The 25,521-nt window shown below is 40.1% G+C and overlaps 1 protein-coding gene across 3 annotated transcripts in view; it reads left to right on the top strand.

The window, feature by feature from the left end:
- Positions 1 to 4,715: 4,715 nt before the first annotated feature.
- The window catches only part of USP6NL (USP6 N-terminal like), a 140,717-nt gene continuing 119,911 nt past the window's right edge, over positions 4,716 to 25,521 (top strand). Inside the window, exons 1-3 of one of the 3 annotated variants that reach the window (XM_061126064.1) lie at positions 4,716 to 4,950; positions 17,892 to 18,057; positions 20,109 to 20,195. In XM_061126064.1, coding sequence (XP_060982047.1) covers positions 20,192 to 20,195 — 4 coding nt within the window. In that variant the 5' untranslated portion in view covers positions 4,716 to 4,950; positions 17,892 to 18,057; positions 20,109 to 20,191. Of the gene's footprint in view, positions 4,951 to 5,176; positions 5,198 to 17,891; positions 18,058 to 20,108; positions 20,196 to 25,521 lie in introns of those variants that run through there. The other 2 variants (XM_061126063.1, XM_061126065.1) reach the window with 2 other exon arrangements.

The raw sequence follows: 25,521 nt of genomic DNA, 5'->3' as shown, positions 1-25,521 counted from the left end.
AAGATGGGAGGAGATAATGAGGCGGCCTCTGTAGTTGTAAACCAATCATTCCTACCTTTTTTTTTCTTTTGAGTCACACACCCTATTGAACATATGAGAAAAGTTAGGAAATTTTTTTCCAAGAAAAAAAATGTATTTTTAAAATTTAAGTAGAGTTGATTTACAGTATTATACAGAAAAAATGTATATTTGTTTACTTTTGTTCCCTCCTCCATTCTTTCTTCCCTTGTTTCCTTCTCTCTCCCCTCCTTCTCTTCCTTCATTCCTTCTATGATTATTTATAAAGCACTGATTCTGTATTTCAGACATTGATGTGGACCAAGGGATAGAGTAGGGAAGACAGATCCCTTCTCTAGTCTCACAGCATGTCCATTCTTATGATACAGAGACAGAAAAAACCCAAGTATACTAATAAGGCAACCCCAGAATGTTATAAGGAACAAACTGTACACAACATCTTGCATACAATTTTATTGGGGTTCACAGTCATGCCATTGACCCTCCTTCCTTGCTGTGCAATCAGTAACTTCTCTTCTAAACCAAAGGGTAAGTTTTCAATATAAGCAGTGTGGATATGGTTGTTGATTATCCGTTGCTTTGTCACTTATACATGGAACAACGGTGTTGACTGGCCCAAGTTGTTTTCAACAATGAATAACAATTATATGAGTTGTCATTTGAGCTGATTTTCCTAATCAATGGAAAAGCACTGATGGCTTCTGATGACATTTCGGAAAGTACTACTGCTGGTGAGCACAAAAATGTGCATTGCAAGGCTTTCCATAGCTTTCAGTTCAGTTCAGTCACTCAGTTGTTTCTGACTCTGTGATCCCACGGACTAAAGCATGCCAGGCTTCCCTGTCCGTCACCAACTCTCAGAGCTTACTCAAACTCATGTCCATCAAGTTGGTGATGCCAACCATCTCATCCTCTGTCATCCCTTCTCCTCCTGCCTTCAATCTTTCCCAGCATCAGGGTCTTTTCCAAGGAGTCAGTTCTTCGCATCAGGTGGCCAAAGTACTGCAGTTTCAGCTTCAACATCAGTCCTTCCAATGAATATTAAGGACTGATTTCCTTTAGGATGGACTGGTTGGATCTCCTTGCAGCCCACAGGACTCTCAAGAGTCTTCTCCAACACCACAGTTCAAAAGCATCAATTCTTTGGTGCTCAGCTTTCTTTTTAATCCAACTCTCACATCCATACATGACTACTGGCAAAAACCATAGCTTTGACTAGACAGACCATTGTTGGTAAAGTAATGTCTCTGCTTTTTAATATGCTGTCTAGGTTGGTCATAGCTTTTCTTCCAAGGAGCAAGTGTCTTTTAATTTCATAGCTGCAGTCACCATCTGCAGTGATTTTGGAGCCCAAGAAAATAAAGTCTGTTACTGTTTCCATTGTTTCCCCATCTATTTGCCAGGAAGTGATGGGACCGGATGCCATGATCTTAGTTTTCTTTTTTTTTTTTTTAATCTTAGTTTTCTGAATGCTGAGTTTTAAGCCAACTTTTTCACTCTTCTCTATCACTTTCATCAAGAAGCTCTTTAGTTCTTCACTTTCTGCCATAATGTTTCCATAGCTTTACTAAAAACAAAAAACTGCCCCCTCTAGGGAGCTATCTGCTTCCCTTTATTAAAAAAACTAAATGAATCCATTAGCCTTGGGTTCACATTTCAAATTCTCATTTTATAGGAGACTTTAGGAACCCACCCTTTCATCCCTATTCTGAAGATGATAGTGAAGGGTGTATGATTTGCTTTGGAGATTTTTTGCCTTTATGTCCTATGTTCTTCTGTTCTCACCACAAATTGTGCTTCTGGCCTTGGTTATTATGACATCCTGTGAGCATTTAAACATATACTTTTACCTCTGGCAACATTTTAAGTTTTTTTCATTAGCATAACTTTTGCAAAAATGAAATGCAAATATCCGTCTATCTTATTCCATCATAATATGTGAGACATAACTCTAAACTTTTTGTTATTTGAGAAATATTTTATTTGGTAACATAAAACTGTTACTCCATGTTTTTTTCTACTTTTTGGTGATGTATGAATATCAAGCTTTTATGCTTTCTTCAGTTAAAGGGTATTTTAATATCTGGCATTTCATTGGAATGAATGTAAAACTGGAGTGAGTGAGTATAGTCCAGATATAATTATTTAAGGGATTGGTAAAATACATCCCTGTGGGTCAGATCCACCTATTTTCATAATAAATTTCCAGTGGAATACAGGCACACTCATTCTTTTATATATTGTGTATGGCTGTTCTCATGTTTGCTCTTTCCCCTTTAAAAACAAGTTTGCCCATACCTGATTTAGAGGAAAAATGATTCTATTTCCTTGCTAATGATTGACACAAATTCCATGTATTTATCATATGCCATAGATAAGTCAATTTACATGACTACTATGTGTCAAACACTACACTGGGGATATAAAGACAAAAAATTGTGTTTACAGTTTAACAATAGCTCCAAGATGATTAATTCAAAAAAATTATGGTAAGTCCCTAAAGTTATACCTTCCTATCATAGCTCAGTTGGTAAAGAATCCACCTGCAATGCAGGAGACCCCTTGGGAAGATCCCCTGGAGAAGGGAAAGGCTACCCACTCCAGTATTCTGGCCTGGAGAATTCCATGGACTGTATAGTCCAGGGGGTCGCAAAGAGTTGGAAACCACTGAGCGACTTTCACTTTCACTTTTCAAGAATGAATACAGGTTTTATACCGAGATGACACAATTCATTGGTGATACTTTGACTTGGGAGAAAATGTGGGTTTTTCTGAACCTTAATCACGCTATAATCGCAGTGTAAAGTTGAGTCAATGCTGCCCAGAATTAGGTCTAAAGTTTAAAAAAAATTACCCATATAAATTTATGGAAAAAAACATATCTGAACTTTCCATTTCATTTTGCCAAGTGAGCCTGGGGCTGGGGTTGTTCATCCAAAATCCTATTAACTCATTATCTGGTGACTCCAGGTCCTCGTTTATGAAGTTCTCAAGGAAGTCCCTTGAGTAACATCTCCTGTGAGTCTGTGGTCCCCAAGGCCGCCTGAAATGAGAGCTCAACCACAAAAATGGTGATTTAATTCAATAAACTTTTATTGAGGGCCTACCATGTGGGAAGCAATCTACTGGTGCGGTGGGGGCTCCTGCCTTTTATAGATTCAAAAGATCTCAGTCTGCAGGATCCTAATGAAAGCATTCTATAACTTTTGGAGAAGTTTAGGTGTTGAAAAAATTACCCATGTCCTGCCAACTCCTGATCTATTTTTACCCCAATTCATTTCATGTATCAGACTGTTCATGGTTTTTGGCTGTTCCTTGAAGGATGTGGGATCTAAGTTCCCCAAGCAGGGATCAAACCTGTCCTCCCTGCAGTGGAAACACTGAGTCCTAACTACTGGACTACCAGGGAAGTCCTGCTCTTGTTGGATCAGAATCATTAAACATTAGTCTTCACAAATCTGGCTTAAATGTATGAAGGCAGACCCAAAGGGAAGTATACAATTGTATTTTCTTACAGAGTGTATAAACAAGGTCACAACACTTGTGAGCTATAGAGAGAAGCCTAAAGGCTGTTTGAGACCTAACCAACAGTAGGCTCCGTTCTTGAAAAAGAATCCTTTGGGTGAGCCCAGTGACCCTGCCTCCTCCTCCACCCCTCCTCTCCCAGAGCACCCGGTTTCTTGGTGTCAGTTTTCCGCAGCTGGAAAGAGAGATAATCGCAGCCATGCAAAGCTGCCAGCTTTAGTAACTCTAGTTCCTGGAATGAAGGACAGGAAGCCTTTAGATATCAGCACAGCCTAACTCTGCTAGCTCCTATCGCATAAATCATTTAGCTGTCAGCTAATTACAGTATTGGAAAGTTTACATCATTCATCTTTTTATGGAACCTCTTGATGGAGGATTCTGGAGACGAAAACTCTTGACAATTTCCACGATCTTAAAAAAGGAACGCTGACCTAGAGAAAGATGGGACAAAAGATGAGCATCTGATAAGTTTCAAGCAGCAATGGGATCTTACACAGTAGCCTATTTAAAGTGGTGCTGATGAGCACTTAGATTAAGTTCTTGGGAAAAGAAATGTGACTTTCGTCAGACGCAATGCCATTTTATTGAAAGCATGGTTATTTTGCATTTACTGAAGTATCAATACTACGCACTTGCTTCCAGGTAACAACCCTATGCGGCAAGTATTAAAATGCCACTTTACAGATAAAGAAACTGAGGCATACAGAAAATTAAAGTGTCCAAGCTCTGACAGCTGGTGGGTTGTAGAGCCAGAAACGAAACACGAGGCAATCTGGCTGCAGAGCCCATGGCTCTCGGCCACTGCTCTGCTGACCTCACCCCTGGTCTCAGCCATTCCTCGACCTGCCAGTGGACACCAGCTGAAGCCTGTCGTTTTCGTGCAATTAGTCGAAGCCCCGCTCCAGGTCCTAGCTCTCCAGTCCCCTCTGGGCCCTCTCTGTCTCTCTCCCTCCCTCGGGGTCCCGGGGGTTGCTCCTGGCCGCCCTTCCCGGGGAGCGGCCGCCAGCACCCTGCGGCCCTGGCAGCGCGCCCCCGCGGCCGGCGGGAACACGCGGGAGCGGCGCGCACGTGCCGCCGGGAAGGGGCCGCCCGGGCCGCGCCAAGATGGCGGCGGCTGCGGCCGCAACGGCGACGGTTGGCGGCGGCCCGTGAGGCGGGCGGGGCCGGCGGCTCGGAGGCGGGGTCCCGGGCGAGCCGCTCTGGGAGGCGGGGGGCCGTTTCCATAGCGGCGGCAGGAGGTGTCGCGCCGGGGAACTTCCTGGTTCCCGGGCTCGGCTTTGCCGGGATCCTCTCGGAAGGGAAACAATGGGGCGGAGGGCACTGCGGTAGCCGCCGCCGCTGCGCCGGGACCTGCTCGGCCCCCCGGGACCCCCCGCCCTCAGCCTCCGTCGACGGGACCGTTCGGAGGTAAGTTCATTTTCCCCTTTCCCACTGCGAGGGGCTGGCGGCGGCTGAGCTCGGCGGGCTTCCCCCGGGCACGGACTCGGAGGTGGCCCCGGGGAGCCGGACGCCGCCATTCGCGGCCCCGGGGGAGGTGGACGAGCGGCGCTCCCGGCCCCCGCCCTCGAGGGGGCCGGCTCCGGAAACGCGCGCGGCCGCCCGGCCCCCGCCCCCTGGAGCCCCGACGGCTGGGTGCTGCGGGTGTGATTGGCAGGTCGGCGGGCGCCGGGCGAGGGGCGCCGGGGGGGCGTGCGGGCAGGATCTGGCTGGGACGGCGCGGGAGGGGGTCCTGCTGACCCGTGAAGGGGGCTCGTGGACGGAGCGGGGGTCGGCCAGATCCCGGGGGAGGGGAGACCCGCTGCCTCTCCCCCCTCCCCCCCCCCCCCCCCCCGGGCAAGTTTCGGTCCCCGGGAGACGTGTCTCCCTTGCAAGTTTCAGTTGCGTCCTCCAGAGTCCAAGTGGGCAGGACTGAGGCAAACTTCGTTCTCTTAAAATTATTGCCTTCCTGCCGCGGAACTTCGTTTCGACTAGGCAAGGGGAGGATGGGAATGAATGAGGGCTTTGGAGAACCTGGAAATCTGTGCGCCTTTGCAAAGTTTGCAAAATACTTAGGAGCTCACTGCCGGGTGGTGTTGGTGCGGCAGTTGTGATGCGGGCGAACGGTTACTCGTAGGTATTTTAATTGAAATTGTGAGGGATCTGTGGATCCACGGGTGAACATTTCAATACATTGAAATGCCCCCATCCCCCGCCCTTCATTTTAATCCACAGATGCTTTTCAGTCGGTAGATTTCAACATGAGTTAAATGAATCGCTTATGGGACTGGGAAGGAGTTTTGAATTGGGGCAATAACAAGTCATGGAAATAATGTGACATATAGAAAAAAAGTGGGGACTCGGTTTTAAGTACTTTGCTGGAAGAAAGTGATTTCAATCGTGTATTAATCCATTTATAAATAGAAGTAAGTCTTTGGAATACGTAATATTTCGTAGCGCAGAGAGGTCGGACAAAACTTTAGATACCACCCTGGCCAACTCTCTCATATATTGAATCTATGGGAAGTTCTGTTCAGGAAAGTCAGGGTACTTTTTTCTTTTATGAAGTCATCTTAATAAGAATCAGATTAGGCAGCATTAAATGGACGGTGCTTTATTTGCTTATATTTCTCACTCTGTCAGACCCTAAAGTTAAGAAAAAACGATACTGAGCTTTTTTTTTTTTAATAATAAAGTTTGTAAACATCATCTAGTTTATTGCTTAAAATGGGTGTTGTTCTTATGTTGTGTTCTATATAGCCAATTGAAATATGTAAAAATGTAAGAGAAAAGAAGCTACACGAATAAAAGTATAGATTAAAAAACCAGAGCCGTAATTACCAGTACAGGTATTCTGAGTTAATAGAAATTCCTTTGCTGATTATGTCTTTAAAGAATCACTCAGGTGTTACAAGGGCATCAGAGAAGCATCCTTTCCCAAACATTAAGAACCTGGGCCCTAAGTCTTGCTGTTGGTGCCTACTTAATGTTTTTAACTAGCAAACCTGGCTCTCTGGGGTTAGGGTTATGTTTCTGGTGAGAATAGCCCATTACCAGTTATAACATTGTTTTGATACGAAATAGCTCCTTGGGAGGACAGCTGCCATTGGTTAAACAAGCCAGTAAGTACAAGTGTCGGCTTTGGCACCATCTGTTAATTGGCTGGTCATCCTTGGGAACTGAGACAACTTCCTGGTATGGCAGATGCAAGCTGGGCCCCAGTGCCAGGCAGAGGTTGCATGGTCAGTTCGGTTTTTGGTCAGTTCAGTCTTTGTCCTTGGTGTTCCCATCTATCTCAAGTTAGTGTTACATTTTGTAACTAAGATGAGTGAAAAAGAGGCCAGTAAATTTAAGCTAGTGGCAAATTGAAAAGAAACAAACTAATTTTGATTGTAAATGCTAGGAATGTTAAGGCAGTTTGAAGTCCTGCAAAAAACTTAGACACAATACCAGAACTTTTAAGAATTGCTGCTTCAGTTAGAAAGTGGCAAGTGATTACATTTTCTGGTTTATGCTTGCAATTTCACGTCAACCATTTTTGTTTTGTTTAGTGAAACAGTACTGTTACCAATAATACGTTGATCATTTATTACTAGATAAAGTTAATAGTTTGTCCCTTCAGTGTGATTTTTGAAAGGTGTATTGCCTTGCTAGATATGATTTGTTTATATTTAGTGTCTCATTTTTTCCTTTAGGAAATGTCTCAATTTTTACAGTAAAAGTCAATACCAAAATAATATTCATTTGACAGAAATCTGACTTCTACAACACTTCTTTATAGTACGTGGACATTAGAGCCTGAGAATTAATCACAAACACTTGAAGTCTTAACTGGTCTCTGCCATTTCCAGGTTATGGCATTTCATGAAAATAACTTAGTTTTTAAAAAGTTGTTTATTTATAAAATTGGGGAGAATTATAAATTCACATGTTTATTCAACAAATATTTCTTGGGTGCATTTTTGTACCCACAGCCTTGTGTCATGTACCTTGTTTTGAACAACTAGAGCGATCAGTCCTTTGAAGTACAGTGCATGGAACTATAAAACCTGTCACCAGGGAAGCTGACTTGATTGGGAGGGGCAGGGCAGGCTGTCCTGAGGAAGTGGCTGGTAAGACCTGAAGGATGAGGAAGAGATGGCAGGTGGGAGGGCAGGACACTGAGTGTGAGGGAGCGCGTGTAGAGAAGAAGTGCTTGTGGGTGAGTGAGTGCTCGCTGTGGCTCCTGTCCCACCACTGTTGTTTGTGGAGGGAAGGCAGGCTCTTGGCCTCATGAACTGTCATTGTCTGAACCAGGTGGCTCAGCCTTTGTAGAAAGAGTCCATCCAGATGACTGACCTCACTAGACTGGAGATGACTCTCTGCACACTTCGGTGTCCACTACTATACAACTCTGGCACTGATTACTTGATAATTTCTATATCTGTAAAACTGGAATTAATTATTAAAGGGTTCTTTGATTTCCTTAGACAGACTGTATAATATTGGTGTTTTTAAATTTTGAGAATGTTTTCCTTGGAAGAGCTTAGACTGCCTTATTTAAAATGTCTACTCGCAAAATGCAAGTAGAAATTCACTGTAAGCTCTGGAGTTTCACATCATGTTTGGTTAAGTATTTGGGGCTGTAAAAGGATTACTTAATTATCCTCTGAGAGGGGTATACATTGCACCTGTGTCTTGATGACATTGATACTAGTGTAGAAGTTTTCATTTTATCCTGGAATTTTCCTTCACTGAATTAACAAGGGAATTAAAAAATATTAGAGTAATGCTTTTCATGAAATAAGTGAAAGATTATCATTTTAAGCTTTTTAATATATTAATTTTGGTTGTCCTGTGTGCTCAGTCGTGTCTGACTCTTTGCAACCCCATGGCCTGCCAGGCTTCTCTCCATGGAATTTTTCAGACACGAATACTGGAGTGGGTTGCCATTTCCTTCTCCAATGAGTGTGAACTCAGTGCAGAGTATGGAATTTTGCAGACAAGAATACTGAAGCGGGTTGCCATTTCCTACTCCAGGGAATTTTCCCCACGCAGGGATTGAACCAGCGTCTCCTGCATTGGCAGACAGATTCTTTACCACTAGCGCCACCTTAGAAGCCCCCACATGCCCCCTAAAAGGGTGGAAAATGTGTGAGACATATAGTATAGTTAAAATCCTAACGTACACGTAATTGTAGTGCCAGAGGAGAGGGAGAAGAGTAAGACAGATTCAGTATTTGAAGAAATATTTCACATAGAAGTATTCTAAATCTTAGACTATTTCAAAATGAAGCCACAGACTGAAGAATATCCATAAAACAACCCTCTTCCCCCAAAACTAAATACATCACAGTAATCTGGAGAAAAGAAAGACAAAGAGAATATCTAAAAAGTGAAACCATTTACCTCAGATTGGGACTTGAACCCAGCCAAAACCCAGTTTGGGACTCAAACTCATGTGGGTGGGACTCGAACCTAGCCAAAACCCTGCTTGGGACTTGAACCCACGTGGCTGGGACTCGATCCCAGCCAAAATCTTGTTTGGGACTCAAACCCAGCCAAAACCGTGGCTGGGACACAAACCCAGCCAAACCCCATGGTACCTGATTTAAGGACCTAGTGAAGCTCAGCTTCTTGATGCCTCATCGCATAAAGAATTCAGTGAGAGAAAAAGTGATAGATGAGAAGAAGATTTATTCAGACTCCGAGAGCAGCACACTGCACAGAGTGTGGGCCATTGCAGAGGGCGAATGTGCCCTTAGTGATATTACATAGATCAGTAACGGCAGAGTAATGTTTTATTGTGGAATTAATGCAGCATTTGTAAGCCAGTTCTCTGGGGTTTTTTTCCCCCTCTTGTTTCTTTTTGTTTGTTTTCTTTTTGAATCTTTTAATGCTTGTTAGCATATCTGTTGGAGAAGGAAATGGCAACCCACTCCAGTGTTCTTGCCTGGGGAATCCCAGGGACAGTGGAGCCTGGTGGGCTGCCATCTATGGGGTCGCACAGAGTCGGACACGACTGACGTGACTTAGCAGCAGCAGCAGCATATCTGTCGTTAGAAAAGAAAAGGTGAAATAAGGCTTTGAAAACTGAGTGACACTGGAAATAAATGTGGAAAGTAAAATTTATAAAGGTTAGGTATGTGAATGGGAGATGGATATTTCTGTGTACTTTGCTGATGCCTGTTATAAAAAATGAATTGGCAGATAATAACAATATGAATGTTTAAAAATTAAGAGTAATGTATTTGTCTCACCTGTTCCATGTTCCTTTTTTCTGGATTTGTTTTGGATTGATTTAAAAAAAATAATTATTCCATTTCCTCCTTTTTTTTTTATTACCTTGGGATTATATATTCTTTTACTCTTCTTTAGTATTTGCCTAAGAAATTCTAATCTTTTCTCTACTTATTAAAGTGTAATATTGAGACTTTCACCCTTTTTCCAGATAATATGTCTTTTAAAAACATGTAAGTCAATTTCCTTCCTTTTTTTAGTATTTCATTGTTATTATGTTTTAAAATGTTTATGTTTTATACCCCCAAACACCTATTTTTATTGTGTTGTACCGTAATTATTCAATTAGGCTTACTGCCCTTCTTTTCTTCTTTCTTATGTTACTGACTTTCTGTCTGGAAAAATTTTCCATCTGCCTGCAGAATACCCTTTAGTATTTTCTTCAGAGTGGATTTAGTATTGACAAAATCTAAAACTTTTAGTTTGAGAATGTTTTTATTTCACCTACATTTTGCTAGGTATAGAATTATAGATTGGCAATATGCACATACATATATTTGTATATTCTTTGGAGAAGAGATTATTCTATAATATTTGTCTTTGTTGCTATTGAGAAGGCAGCTGCTGTTTATCACTTCTTTGTTGATAATTTGTTACTTCCTTGGGCTATTTTTAAGATTTGCTTTTTGTCTTTCAGATTTGATTTCAAGTGATCTCTCTTTCCCTCGCCCCCCTTTTCTTTTCACAGCTGTTTATACTGTGACCTGATGTCTGTCTTGGATAGTTCTCAGCTGTCATCTCTTCGAATATTGCTTCTCCCCATTTCTCCTGCTTAATCTTTCTGAGACTTCAGTTACCCAGTGTTAGGTCTCAGTAACTCCACTGTGTTTCACCTGCCTTCTAGATTTTACTTTTTTTTCCCTAGTCGTTCAGTTTACCTCTGGCCTTTCAGTTTAGTCTTCATCTCTAATTTGCTCTTAAATGTATTCATTTTCTGGATTCTTAATTTTTGTTACTGTATTTTTCATTCTAGAATTTCAGTTTGGTTCTTTAAAAAAATCTGCTATGCCACTTTTATAGTTTATAATTCCCTGTCAAAATGTGCAAGCTCTTCACGTGTCTCTGTGAACAGAGTAAGCAGGTAACTCTGTTTCAGAGTCCTGCAGATTTTTTCTTGTGGTCTGTTATTCTTTGAGGAGTGTCAGCTCCATGTATGCATGCTCACTGTGTACTGTTCATTGTGTTTGAAAGATTATTTCTAGAAGTAAATGTAGATTTAGATGAGGAATTTTCTGTTGCTTTTGCCAGACACTTAGGATCACCTTGATTCAAATTGAGATTTATTTTAGTGTCTGTGCAAAGTCTGGCTTAGTTTGCCTTTTGTGTTATCCTTCCTTCTGGGATTCAGCTTTTTGAGGTCTTATTCCACACGGGGGTGTCGCTCCCTGAGTGGCTCTTGTGCTCTGATCTGCTGTCTTCTGAGCCCTCAAGGCTGCTTAGGTATAAATTAGCCCCTCAGGCACCTTCTTTGATTGGGTAAACATTTCCGGGAGGAAAGAAGCTCCAGGCTTCTTTGTATTACAATTATTTCTCCATTCTACTTTTAACAGATATTTGCATTATTTCCAATTTTGGGCTGTTAAAACTGCTTATGAACATTCTTATATACGTATTTTGTTGAACATATGGACTCCTTTCTTTTGGAAATATCCCTAGAAATAGAATTGTTGAGTAAATATTTAACTCTTGTAGTTATTATCAGTTTTTCAAAGTGGTTGTACCAGTTTTTAACCCTTTGATATTTTTAATAATTAAAAAATATACTTTACATATATATATATTTAAGTCTAGGTTTTTGTCTTTAAGAATGTTGTGCATTATGTGGCCTAGCTTTGTTGGAAATGCAGGCCCCTTATCTTGTCTTTTATGTAACTCCCGTGTGTTTGTGTTTTTATCTCCCAGCTGATGCTTAGTTATTGGTAAATAGAGGTTTAATAGGATAATCTGGTTGTGAAGTAGTAGGCTCATTTTGAAAGCAGTGTCTTAGAATCTGTACTCAAGTTAGTACTGAGTGTGGTTACCATTAGTAGACCGTATCAATTGCTGAAAGAGAAATTTCTCAAACTTCTTTTTAAAAGTTGCTTTTTTAGAAATGTTGAATCCTGTTTGTCATCAATTTATATCACATTTTATTGTTAGTTTGAATTCTAAGCTCCTTCACCAGGCTTGCTTGGGAATATTTTTCTTTTACAAACCCTGTTTCCTCCAGAGTCGATGATTTCTCATCACTGAGGATTGCCAAAAGAATATCTTCTGGATTCCCCCTTCAAATTTAGGATTACCTTTGATTACTTCACTGTTAGTAGTCTTTTTGACTTCTTTCCAAGTTGTCCTTTGAATCTGCCCTTCCTCCCCCTTTTTAAACATAACCAGCATTTCAGATCAGTTTGTTTTAGTTCATACTTGGTTTATTGCAATAATTTATTAATTGATTCTACTTATAATGGCGAGGGATTAGAATCTTTCTTAGTTACCCATTGAATTGAAATTGATTTTTAGGTCACAAACCTTTTAGTGCTCAAAAGAGAACTTAAAAATGGTTTCAACTCCTTTATTTTATAAGACCAAAAATGGACCTGTGCTAATCCATGTGCCAAATATATGAGATATTTAGTTTATGAGAGCATTTTTTTTTTTTTCTCATACGTAATCCCTCGACTCCCATCTTTTTTAGGACTTTTGTCCTAACTGAGTTCTGTTAGCTGGGACCAGGTTTGTCTCTATTGCTGTATCTTGAGCCCTTTGAAAACTTTTTACATGTTGCAGAGATGAATTAGCATTTATTGAATGGATGGATACATACTTGTGTTTAGAATCCAACTAGATGTAAAGCCTTAATGTAGGGCCTGGAATCTTGCCTACTTTTCTTTGTAGTTCTCATGGTATCTGCTATAGGGCTTACTATTACAGTTAGTTGTCTAGACTTTTTAACTGACTTTAAAATTTTATTTTTATTTATTTATTTTGGGCTGTACTGGGTCTTCTTTGCTGTGCATGGGCTTTCTCTGGTTGTCGTGCGCAGGGGTTACTCTCTGTTGCTGTGTGTGGGGCTTCTCTTGTTGCAGAGCATGGGCTCTGGAGCCTGTAGACCCAGTAGCTATGGTGCAGGGGCTTAATTGCCCCGCAACACATGGAATCTTCCTGGACTAAGGATTGAATCCGGTGTCTTGTATTGGTAGTTCAGTTCAGTCGCTCAGTCGTGTCCTACTCTTTGCGACCCCATGGACTGCAGCACGCCAGGCACGTTAGTCCATCCCTAACTCCCAGAGCTTATTCAGACTCACGTGCATCGAGTCGGTGAGGCCATCCAGCTGTCTCCTCCTCTGTCGTCCCCGTCTCCTCCTGCCCTCGATCTTTGCCGGCTCCGTGTGTGCTGTGCTTAGTCGCTCAGTCATGTCTGACCCTTGTGACCCCATAGACTGTAGCCTGCCAGGCTCCTCTGTCCATGGGATCCTCCAGGCCAGATACTGGAGCGGGTTGCCATTTCCTTCTCCAGGGGATCTTCCCGACCCAGGAATCGAACCCAGGTCTTCTGCATTGCAGGCAGACTCTTTACTGACTGAGCTATCAGGGTCTTTTCCAATGAGTCAGTTCTTCACATCAGGTGGCCAAAGTATTGGAGCTTCAGCATCAGTCCTTCCGATGAATATTCAGGACTGATTTCCTTTACGATTGACTGGTTGGCTCTCCTTGCAGTCTAAGGGACTCTCAAGAGTCTTCTCCCAACACCACAGTTCAGAAGCATCAATTCTTAAGCTCTCGGCTTTCTTTATAGTCCAACTCTCACATCCATACTTGACTACTGAGAAAACCATGTATTGCCAGGCAGATTTCTTAATCATTGGACCACCAGGGAAGTCCTTAACTGACTTTTATTTATTTTTTTTCTTAACTGACTTTTAAAATGAAGCCAGACCCCTGAAAATCAGAGATACTGTAGCCTTCATTTTAGCTTTTATCTGTAGACCTCAGGCATTATGTATAGTTCTGATAGGATATATTAAGTGCATTAGGCAAACATAAGCTCTTTTGGAAAGACCTCTCTGTAACTGAGATAGGAAAGGAAGCCTTGGGAAGGACATTTGTTTTTCCTAAATACCTAGAAGTTGCCCAGTGTAAAGCTACTAGATTTTGATAAGTCTTTCTGGAAACCTAACTTAAATTCTACCTGCAGAAGGGGAAATCAGACCTCATTCTTATCAGCTGTTTCATTAACATACATGTGTAAACAAACCTAGGAAATCAGATGATTTCTCATTTACCCATCTCCTTCTCTGATCTTATTAGTAGGAAGTACTTTGTTAATTTAGTGAATGGGCTAAATAAACCTCCTTTTACTCTAGCTGTAGTAGAAGATTGGCTTTACTTCTCTTGAGCAGGGAAAACACAGAAAGTCTTGAAAATTTAGAATTGTGTTTCTGGGGTGTAAATTGCAGAAAGAATGAATATTCTTTATAAAGAGCTCAAGAATTGTGAAAGTACAGTGGTGAGACCATCCATGTCAATGAATGACTTTAATAGTCATCATTCATTGGACTACAGCCCTTCAGGCTCCTCTGCCCATGGAATTTTCCAGGCAAGATGGAGTGGGTTGCCATTTCCTTCTCCAGGGGATCTTCCCGATCTAGGGATCAAACCTGTGAGACTGTTAATCTCCTGCATTGGCAGGCAGTTTCTTTACCACTAGCACCACCTGGGAAGCCCACTTTAATATTAACTGAAGTTATTTCTTTATCTGGAGTGAGAAGATATTACCCTGGAATGCCCTGACATATTTATTTCAACTCATGAACTGTGCACCTGAATTAAGGGGAGGTACTAGAATTGTTGGGATGTGAGTTCATGCAGAAGGGGTCTTTGTTTTGTTTATGGCTGTGTCTGCAGAGCCTAGGACACTCCCTGGCTTGTAATAGCTGCTCAGTAAATATTTATTGAATGAATAGTAAATTTATATATTATCTGTCTGTTTTAAATTTAAAAATTGAACATTAATCATTTTAGATTTTGGCTTATAAGCCTTTGGGGTATTACATTTAAATTGGCTGAGACATCATTTCTGATATTTCTTGTTGGTTATGAGAAGGCTGCATGAAGCACATTGGAGAGCATTCATTCACTTGTCATTAAATCTTTTTGAGATATTTTTTACGTGGATGCAGGAAACCCCATTCCATGTAAATTAATAATCATTCATTTACTCAGTTCCTTACTATTGCACATTTAAGTTTATAATTTTTTTTTGCTGTTACCAATAATGCTTCAAATAAGAAAATTTTCTTAAGCTTTTTCTTGGGATGGCAGCTCAGTACATAGCAATTCAGCAAAACAGGGTCTAGGAGTTTCTACTAAAAAATGAACTTGGGTTATACAGCTGTGAAGCTGAGATCAGAATCTCCAGTGATCAGAGAGCTGAGCAACGCAGCTCATTGAGAAGGCCAGCTTCTTCTGCATCTAGATAAAGGGTGATCACCAGTCTCTTCAGTCAGTGCTGTCTTGCATTTTGTAGTGAACCTGGCTATCACTTGTATTTGTCTCTTTCTCTTAAAGAATAAGTGAGTCACTACGACTCTTTCTGCCTCTTAATTATGGCTTAAAGATTATAAATACGTTTACCTCTTTTATACATGTGGCTATATAAATTTCTTTTATAATCATTTCTGAATTTTGTTGGAAATTTTGCCTTTCATATTAAAATATAAAACATTCTGTTCATACAAAGGACTATATGTAATAAGTGTGTTATATAATTCTAATAGAATGATGTGTATATGTCCCTTCTCTCAGCTTACGTGGTACAGTGTCAGCCCTACCCTCTTATATCTCCCTACAACTCCTCTTGTCTTACTTCTGTCCTCAGAAAACCATTAGCCTCAACTCTGCTTTTTTCTTTTGCTTTTTGAAGCGACTTAGCAGCGGCAGCGGTATAGTTACATATGTTCATGTATTGTTAATTTTATTTTTGAACTTTATATAAATAGTATCACTTCGTGTGTATGTATACATATATGTATTTGTGTGTATATACATATATTTGCCAACTTAGTAAAATTTTTTAGTTAAACTAAAACCCATGAATGTAATTTGCATATAAAGTTAGTATCTTTGCCTTTTGTATTAGTCATCTTTTGCTGTCATAATGCCATGTAACAAGTCACTGTGAAACTTCAGTGATGTACAGTGACAGACATTTATTTCTAGCTCATAGGTTTGGCAGTCTCTGCTGGGTGTGGCTGGGTTTGGTTATGTGCTAGGTGTCTCCTCATTCTGGGACCAGCAGAGACTGGGGTGCAGGGTAGGAGTACAGAACACAGTTCAGAGCTCGTAAAGCCTTCAGTTAGAACTGGTGCAGTTCTGCTCACGTTCCTATCTGTCATGTCCCCAGGCCCTCAAATCCACAAGGTGGGAGAGTATCCCAGGATGACAAGTGATAGAAGGCATATGAACAAAAGATAGTGTCTGCTTCATCTTCCTCCTAAAAAGCAGTATAAGAGACTTGGAATAGTTCCATTCCTGTTATGGTACCTTCCTCCTAGATTACATGCTGTTTTTGTTCAGCACTTTAGGTTTGTTTGCTTTTATAACTCATCATTTCAAAATTATACCACTAATACTTGCATGTACCCATTTTTACAGTTCTCTTTTCTCACCATTCTTTCCTGTATTTCAGACCTCTTTTTTTGGCATCATCTTCCATCTTTATGAACTACAGTTTTGGAAGCATCCTTAATGATGATCTGCTTATAGTATATTTCCTCAGCTTACGTCTGAATTTTCTTTATTTTGCCCCTTTTCTTGAAAAAATAGTTCAGCTGAGTTGGTACCTAATTACAGCTTAAAACTTATTTTCCCTTGGAACTTTGGTGATACTGTTCCAGTGTCTTCTGGCTTCCATGGTTGCAGTTGATCAGTCAGAGTCTGATTGTTGCTTTGTACAGTCTGCTTTTCTTTCTGGTTGGATTTAAGAACTCTTTGTCATAAATGATTTGCAGTTTCACTGTGATATCTCTAGGTGTCCGTTTCTTTCTTTTCTGTTTTAAATTTATACCTCTTGGAATGTGCTGAACTTGAATCTGTACATTCACATTAATGTGCAGCCATCACCATTCATCTCTAGAACTTCTTTAATCTTCCCAAAATGAAACTTCACCCATCAAGTACTAACTCCTCATTTTCTGTTCCTCCAACCCCTGGCAGCCATGATTCTTCTTTCTGTCTCTGTGGATTAGACTTCTCTAGGTCCCTCATGTAAGTGGAATTATAGAGTGCTTGTCCTGTTCTCCATGGCTGCTGCTCAGTCATGTCCGACTCTTTGAGACCCCATAGACTGTAGCCTGCCAGGCTCCTCTGTCCATGGAATTTTCCTGGCAGGAATACTGGAGTGGGTTGCCATTTCCTACCCAGGAATCTTCCCAACCTAGGGATCGAACCTGTGTCTCTCGTGTCTCCTGCATTGGCAGGCGGATTCTTTACCAGTGTGCCCCCTGGGAGACCACTTTTCCTACTGTGACTTGTTTATTTCACTTGGCACAATATCTTCAAGATTAAATCTGATTTTTAAAAAATTATACTTTGTGATGAGATTAAAAATGAAGATCACATCAGCTTTTAGTGGATATTGGGATTTTTTGTGTCTTCTCTTTTTAAGAAAAGTTATTGTACAATGAAATATTAATATTAATTTGAAGTTAATATTAATTTGATCTCTGGGAAGAATACTGTTAGAGACAGTAGTATGTGATCCTGTATGTTGTGATTTATAATTCTGTTGAATTTAAGTTTTAAGTGACCAAGAGTGACGGGAATTATTTTTAGGTCATGTTTGGTGCCTACAGTAAAGAAATGGGTATGGTGGAATTTCTTTCCTTTAACTAGAACCTGAGGTCCCTGAATATGGTATTGTCACAAAAGTTGGAGGAGTCACTTGGAAGTACCCCTGGCTCAAGTTCCTGTAAAATGCACTGAAAGGCCAGCTTTGCAGAAGTACCCCAATAATGCCTTTTATGTGAAACTGTGGATTTGAAACAAAGTACTCTTTCCCTCTTAGATGGTGTGAAACAACATGTAAGATTCTTCTTTCTCCTTTGTATGTCCAGGCGATAGCATTTACAGGAGGAGAAAGGAAATCTGAAAATGTTATCTCTTGTGCTACTAAACTGCCTCCTTGCTGAAAAGAATTGGTAGTCCACCTATTTGTGCACGAAGGGTTTGCATTTCAAAGCTGTGATTGGCATTAAGAGTCTTGAATACGTGACTTCAGTTGTAAGTAATTTAAAAATATGTTTTCTAAGAACTACTCCATGACATTAATTCCAACTCATGCATCGTTGCATATTTGTCAAGTACATTTATCACCTCAGATGATAAGGTTATAAATTCAGTGTTTAGAAGTTTTACCGTCCTATTGCTTTTGAGGTTACTATTTTTGATGCTGAGAAAACTCCTAATGTCTGAGGAACCTCAGTCCTTAAATAAGTATTTATTGACAGTTCATAACTATGGGTAGGAAGTGTGCATGGCTTAGTACAAAGTGCTTTGATGTTGCCATTTAGGAATTTTAAATTTAAGATAAGAAACTTCGATATAAATATGAACAAAGAGAGCAGTCCCGAGCAGAGAGAGCAGTCCCCACAGGTGTGAGTGAGCTGTGTGTGAGCTCCCAGGTCCTCTGAGTGTGTGGTCTACTCTGTGTCACAGGGCTGAGCCCCGGCCACCCTGTGACACCAGGAGGCCTGGCCCACCTCCTAGTCTCCTGGGTGGGCTTGGTGAAGTGCCAGGAAGACAGTGTTTTCATGGTGAGACCCTATTGTCACGTGGATTATTTTAGATTTTTCCATACAGCTTCTCATTTTGGGGAGAATAATTGGGTTATCTGGAAATGGAAATCATTTCATAATATCCAGTGCGAGATGCAGGCCAGGCCATGTGGGAAGGGGGCCAGGTGATCATGCAGCGCTCCCTGCAGTGATAGGCCATGGCTGATGAGGGCACGTGGACCCTGCTGGCGTCTAGGATTGGGCATCCTTCTGTAGGTTTATACTGCTTTCATATATTATATGGCGTGAGTCAAGATGAGTTAGAGATGGGGTGAGCATTATTTCTTGAAAAAATGTTTCTCGAACTGTAATCTGTTTCAGAAACAGAGGTCCTTACTGTGCTGTTTTCTTAATTGACTTAGAACGTCATCACCCCTTCTTGTGATGCTGAGAGGTAGCTGATCAGCTTATGAGGGCAGCTCCACATGACTGAGCACAGGTGTACATTTTGTATAGAATCTGATGTTATCTGGTTTGTGGAAATGCATACGTTAGGTTCAGGGAGACACTTGTGCATCCATGGTTCCTTTGTGGTTCCTGATTTTCTTTAATATATTATCAAAAAGGAAAGTGAAGTTGCTCAGTCGTGTCCAACTCTTTGTGACCCCATGGACTGTAGCAGACAAGGCTCCTCCGTCCATGGGATTTTCCAGGCAAGGGTACTGGAGTGGGTTGCCATTTCCTTCTCCAGAGGATCTTCCCGACCCAGGGATCGAACCCGGGTCTCCCACATTGCAGGTAGATGCTTTACAGTCTGAGCCACCAGAGAAGCCATATTTTCAAGAGGAAGATTTATGATTACATCCTAACAAAGGGTTAACTTTATAATAATACAGGGTGATGCATTAAGTTTTACTCAACTAAAAAGAACCAGATACAGAATTTTGTATGTAGTATTTATAAAAGTACACTTTAAAAATATATACAGAAAATTCCTGGAAAGGAGACATGTCACAAATGATTGGGTAGATGTAGTGACATTGTACTATTGAGATAATTTTTTCTTTCTACTAATCTGTTTCCAATTTTTTAAAACAATGAAGCCATATTACTTAGTAATGAAGAAAAGGCCCATTATTAGAGAAAGTATAGTAGTAACTGGTAATTTTTATTTGATGGTGTATATAACTCATTTATGTGCAGTTGAAATACATTCAGCAGGTGTGATGTGTTTAATTTACCCAAAATGGGGTGCTTTCTTCCTATGACTTATTTATGTGGCGATGGAGGAGGGAACTGAAGAAAAAGTTTCTGTGGTAACAACTTTATACATATTATTTGCTTTTGAGGTAACTTCTTACAGAAAAAGGAAAATATGAACAGAATCATGATGTTCCAAAGGTTGATTGGTAATTTTTTACATTTAGATGATGTCTCAGGGTTTGTTTTTTTTTGAAAATAGAAAATTTTTGTAAGTAAATTATTTTTATTTCCCTTTAGAAAATTTTAAGTACTGACCGTTAGAAAATATAGTTTCTTTCTCTGTTTTCTTCCCAGGACATGTATTCCTCTGAGAAACACTGGACAGCAGATTTGGGTGTAGTGCCTGATCGGGACCACATACAGAGACATCTCCAGTCATGGGTAAGTGTCCTAGGTAAATTGGAATTATGTCACTTCATCAGTGATTGAATATTCTGGTGTGGCCCAATACCGTGCCTTTGTCTCTATTTAAAAGAAGATGGTACTGTTTGGTGTTTGATTAATTCTAAGAAGTTAGATGTGAGGCTCTCTGTGTCATTAGCTTCTTGGCTGACTTAGTTTACCATCTAAACTTTTCTATTGACTATTCATTGGAAAGTGACTCTTAGAAATATGAAGAGGGAAGATGGCAATTGACTGTAGGTAGCAGAGATTTTATTATGTGACGTTTAATCATTGGGTAGCATGGGTTAATATTATTTAATCAAAGATATATCAGTGTCTTTGGATCAAGGAACCAACTCTATCTTATAGACTTATCTTTTGAAATAGATTTTATCTTCTCAGTTGTAAGGGGATAGAATATATAATATTTTCTGTCATTCCTTTCTACGTCTGTTCATGAACAGGAGAACTAGACTTTACTATTTTAACTGTTTACTTCTAGAGAGTGAGGAAAGAATTAAAGACTTTATCCTGATTGGAATCCTATGACAGTTTTGGTGTACTTTTAGAGTACAGCCTTTTTGGTAAGGGAAACTGGGATGAAGTGAATATTTTATTAGAATATAATAGCACAGAGTTTAAAATTTTTCACATACTGATTATGTATTTACCTTGATAGGAATACAGTAGCTTTTCTCATCAATTTGCATAATCAGGCAAAAGTTGGTAAGTGAAAATGAAGCTGTTGTTGTTGTGAGATCTTTGAGTACTTTCTATTAAAAGTGATATTGCAAGCTGTGGGCTTGGGTTTTGGAGACTTTTCACTGGGGTGCTTTGAATAAATAAGGATAGTTGCCAGATGAGTTCAAATGCAGATTAAGAAAGAAGCAGCTTTTGTTATTTCAGCTCCATTCATGTGAAATTTGGTGAGAATGTTTCTCTCTTGTAGAGTGCCAACTCTAGTAAAGATGGTAGCATGAGTTCATGAACGCTAAGAGCATTTTAAGAAATGCTTGCTTTTTTTGAAATTTAAATTTTGTTCTACTTTGTAATCTTAGTGGTCTAGTAGTGTCACTTACAGATGGCAAGTTCTTTGAGGACAAACGAATACCCAGGTGTCTTTCATTTTTGAATCTTGGAGTCTGACACAGCTGTCCCCCAAAACTGTGAGCCTGAAGGTCTCACAGTCGAGGGAGCATGAAGGTTGAGGGAGGGGTGGCTTACTAGGCATCTAATGATGAGTACTGGAACCACAAACAAATTTTTATTTATAAATTACTATGGTTGTACTTCATCTGCAAGATTTTTAATCGGTTCTTTTTTATATCCACTAGTTCATTTCTCATTTCTGCTTGTTTGTGTTTAAAATGTTTTCAGTTCTCTTGTTATTTATCTCTTTGAGGGTCTTTTACATGTTTACTTTAAAGTCTTTTTCAGGTCATTCAATGATTTGTTTTGTCTGCAGTGAATTTATGTTCTGGTTGTTGATATTATTGGTGTTGACATCATGTTCTGTAATTTTGCAGGGACGGGAGTTTTCTTTTTCCTGTCTCTCGCTCTCTGATTTCCCCTGCTGGTCTGGCAGTTTTGCCCTTGTCTCTGCCTGGCTTTAGAGTTCCCAGATCAGAATTAGGTCTTGTGTTAGTGGACCAGGCCCCGGCCCCAGTGACGTTGGGGATATCACAGATTCGGTCACTGGGTCAGCTGGCGTGAGGTCAGCTGTTTCCTAAGCTGTGGCCTCGGTGCAGTTAGCAGAAATCTTTTTCGGTCTAGTTCCCCAAACAAGGCAGACTGCCACCCCAGTGCCTGGTTTTCAGCAGAGTGCCTGCTGCTGACCCTAGTTCCCGTGGAGCCCTTGTTACCCCATCCCATCAACTCATAGTAATCCCTGAGGACCCACGGCCTGCCTGCTGCCTTTTCCTGTCTGGGGCCCAGAGCCCAGCAGACCTTCTGGCCTCGCCTAGGCTCACACTTTGTGTTCCTGTGAGATTTCTGGTCCGTGGAGATGTTTGACTTGTCAGGGGCATAGGTAATGTCCTTTTGGTCGTTTTTCTTTATATTTTATCGGTGATTTCTCAGTGTTTGTTGTGAAAACAGGGAGCTGCAAAGCATGAACAATGCCATTGGGGGTTTAACCACTGGGATTATAATGAAGTCTCATATCCTTACGTCACATTTAAAATTAAAAAAAAAAAAAATCAGTTTCTGTTCAGTTCCCTGGATTCTAGAGCTCCTCTCCACCATCCATGCACCCCTTCACTCGCTGGAGGAGCCCCGGAGTGCTGCTTCTCCAGAGCACGCTGCCTGCCTCACTCTTGCAGCTGACATCCTCCGGGAAAATCACTGGCCTGTTCACTCCAATCTTCATCGAATCTCTAAACTCCTTCAGGGTGAAGACTTATTCCTAGGGCTAAGCATGGTTCCTGGCACTGAGTAGATGCTCAATAAATAGTGCATGGATTTGAGTGTTCCTGTGTGACACCTTTACTGGGTGATAATTGTTCCATGTGTTATTGTTGTTAGGTGAAGTTTGAGCTGCTCCCATGAAGTGTGTGTGTGTGTGTAATAGGATAAAGCATTCCAAGTAGGGGAGCACTGTGAGAAAGGCGTGAAGGTTTGGCCACAGGAGGGTGTTACTGAGTGGTGAACATCCTGGAGTATAGAGCTGGGGAGGAGCTTGTGAGAGGTAAAGCTGGTGTAGACGAAATCAGGGTCCAGGTTGTACACATTTCGGGAGGTTTGGACCTAGGTTATAGTGCCCAGCTTAGGAACTGTTGAGGGACCTCAGTGAGGGGGAGTACTTAAGAGTTCATTCAGGAAAAATTACTCTGACAAAGAGGCATTTTTGTTAGATATAAATTAAAAAGATGGGTTACAGACAGTGTTTGCATTTCCTAGTTTTGTTCTTAGTTTTCAGCTCTTTCCTTGCTCCCTTTGAAATAACACTTTGAGTCTCTTTTTCTTGCCAAATGGATTTTCTCTAGTTGGAAATCATTCTTGAGTGGATGATTAGAACCATAGGTTAGGGAATGTTGTCATGGTCTTTGCTGTGCTGCAGTTGCCAGGAGCTTGTAAGTTTTCATAAAGGTGGGAGGGAACTGAGTAAATCAGAGTTCCTGTTTTTGAAAAAAATATTGGAGAAGATATGGTAAAATATGGTACAGGTTAAAAAATAGGAAGATATGTCATTAAAATCTAGATAGAATTTCCAAACCTAGATTTGGGTGAGATTGTTGGGTAACTAGAAATTTTGTCTGATTCTCTAGAGATTACAAGAAAGATTGGGTACTTACATATACCTCTGTAGCATTTCCTGACCCTTCCCACGTCATGAACCGTGTAGGACATGGTAGTGGTTGTACGGCATGTGGGATGAACTGATGGAGATGTTGGGGTCTTGGAGGCGGCCGGCTCTGACACTTCAGGCCAGGCCCGGAGATCAGTTTCTCTGTACATCCTGACACATGAATTGGGATGCCCCAATGTAAGACCTGGAGAATTTGTTAAATGCTTTAAGATGTTTTTTGGCTTTTAGTCTAGATTTTTATATATTCTGTCAAGTTCTGAGGCTGAATATGTATCTTGTGAAATTTGTTGTGCTGCTATGATGTGCATTTCATCGTGAATTGTTAGCTTTGTTACAATCGACAAAAAGCCTTTTGATTTTTCATTACTTAAATTTTTCTTAATTTTCTATATTTGCCATGTTTAGCCATGTTTAGCATTTACCAGATTCATTAAACATTTTATCAGATAGTGCCAAAGATGAAATAAAGCTGTTATATTTAAAGTCTGGCTATAATTTAAAATGGATTTTTTAGATCTTTGATGGAGATTGTAACAGTAAGAGTAGTTTGTGTAAAGATCAGTGCTTAATAATTTTTAGATGATTATTTTGATTAAATGTTTTTTTAAAAAGCCAAAAAAGCAACAAAAACCAAAAGTGGTAATTTAGGGTACTACTTGTTTTTCTTTTCCCAATTTTTAAGTTAAAAAGATAAAGTTTATCCAGTCTGTTTTAAATTTTTAAATCTTTACTTCACTTTATTTGGAAAAGTTTTGCTCTGTGAGTAATTACATGACATGTTTCCTAAGAGAGTCTTTTTAGATGTTGACTGGGCAGTCCAGGAGTGAATCTATTGTGTTGGAGTGTTTGATTCTGCCCTTTGGCCTAAATAGTGGAGTGAGCTTTTTGAGTCACTTCTGAATATGAAATATTTCTCTTTTATCTGAAGAAAAAGTAATGGTGGTGAATAATTTGGGATGTAGTGTATTTGTGTCTTTCTAGTAAGAGGAACAAATATCATCATTCATTGGCGCGTAGACTAAGATACAATGCTGAGGTGAAGAACACTTATAGTGTAATATTCATTAGAGCAGATAATTCTATAACTGTTGAGTAGGTTACTAAATCCCTGAGCGGTAGCATAAAGATTCTTCTGAGTTCTATTAAATAGAAAAATCATGCAGCAAGTAAGATAAGACTTTTCTTAAGTATTATCTTCTCTCTACAACAATAGTCTATCTGGATATATGTCCTATCTTATGAAATAGCTGTGTACCACAGAAGATAAAGAAAAGAAAATTTAAGTTGACTTGCATTTTAAATACTGACATATCTGCATTTAACAAAATCTTGAAAGAACTCTCTTTGAAAAGGATGCTAATTTCAGAAAATAGAATTTGATTTTTGCAGTTTCTTGAATCCACTTTATTAGAACTGATGTAGTGGTTTGAAAATTTCATACATAAACTTATCTAAAGTGAATTTCTATATGAAAATATTATAGCTGTGACTTTCAGTATTTTTCATTTATCAAAAGATAAGTCAAATAGACATTTTCTATTAAAGGAATTGGAACCTGTGAATGTATATGATGGATGTCATTGTATAGTTGTTCTCTCATTTCCCAGATGTTTGAAATTCGTATTAAAATTTCTCCAGCCTCTGTCTTTTTCCCTCAAAACCGGTCTAAAGTGGTATGTTGGTATTACCTTTTTTCCCCTTTTTTGGAGATTAGAAAAGCGATTATGAAATAATTCTTTCTAGCCTCTCTTTAAAACCTTGGGCTGAGAGGGTCAAGAATAGAGTGAAAAGATTTCCCCAGGTTCCCTTACCCCCATCCCCAATTCCCACTTTAAGCACTGAGCATAGATAGCTTTTTAAAACAGGAAATGTTGCATATGTTTCTGTCATGATTGTGGTCTGGAAGTTAGGAAGCCAAATGGGATTGGATGCTTCTTTCTTTTTTTTAATTTTAATTTAATTAATTAAGCTATGGCTGTGCTTGTTTTTTGTCTTTGCACAGGGTTTTCTCTAGCG

The sequence above is a fragment of the Dama dama genome, chromosome 23 (genome assembly GCF_033118175.1).
Source record: "Dama dama isolate Ldn47 chromosome 23, ASM3311817v1, whole genome shotgun sequence".
Lineage (NCBI taxonomy): Eukaryota > Metazoa > Chordata > Mammalia > Artiodactyla > Cervidae > Dama > Dama dama.
Note: the sequence above shows the minus strand (reverse complement) of the source record. Positions and strands in the feature narration are given on the sequence as shown.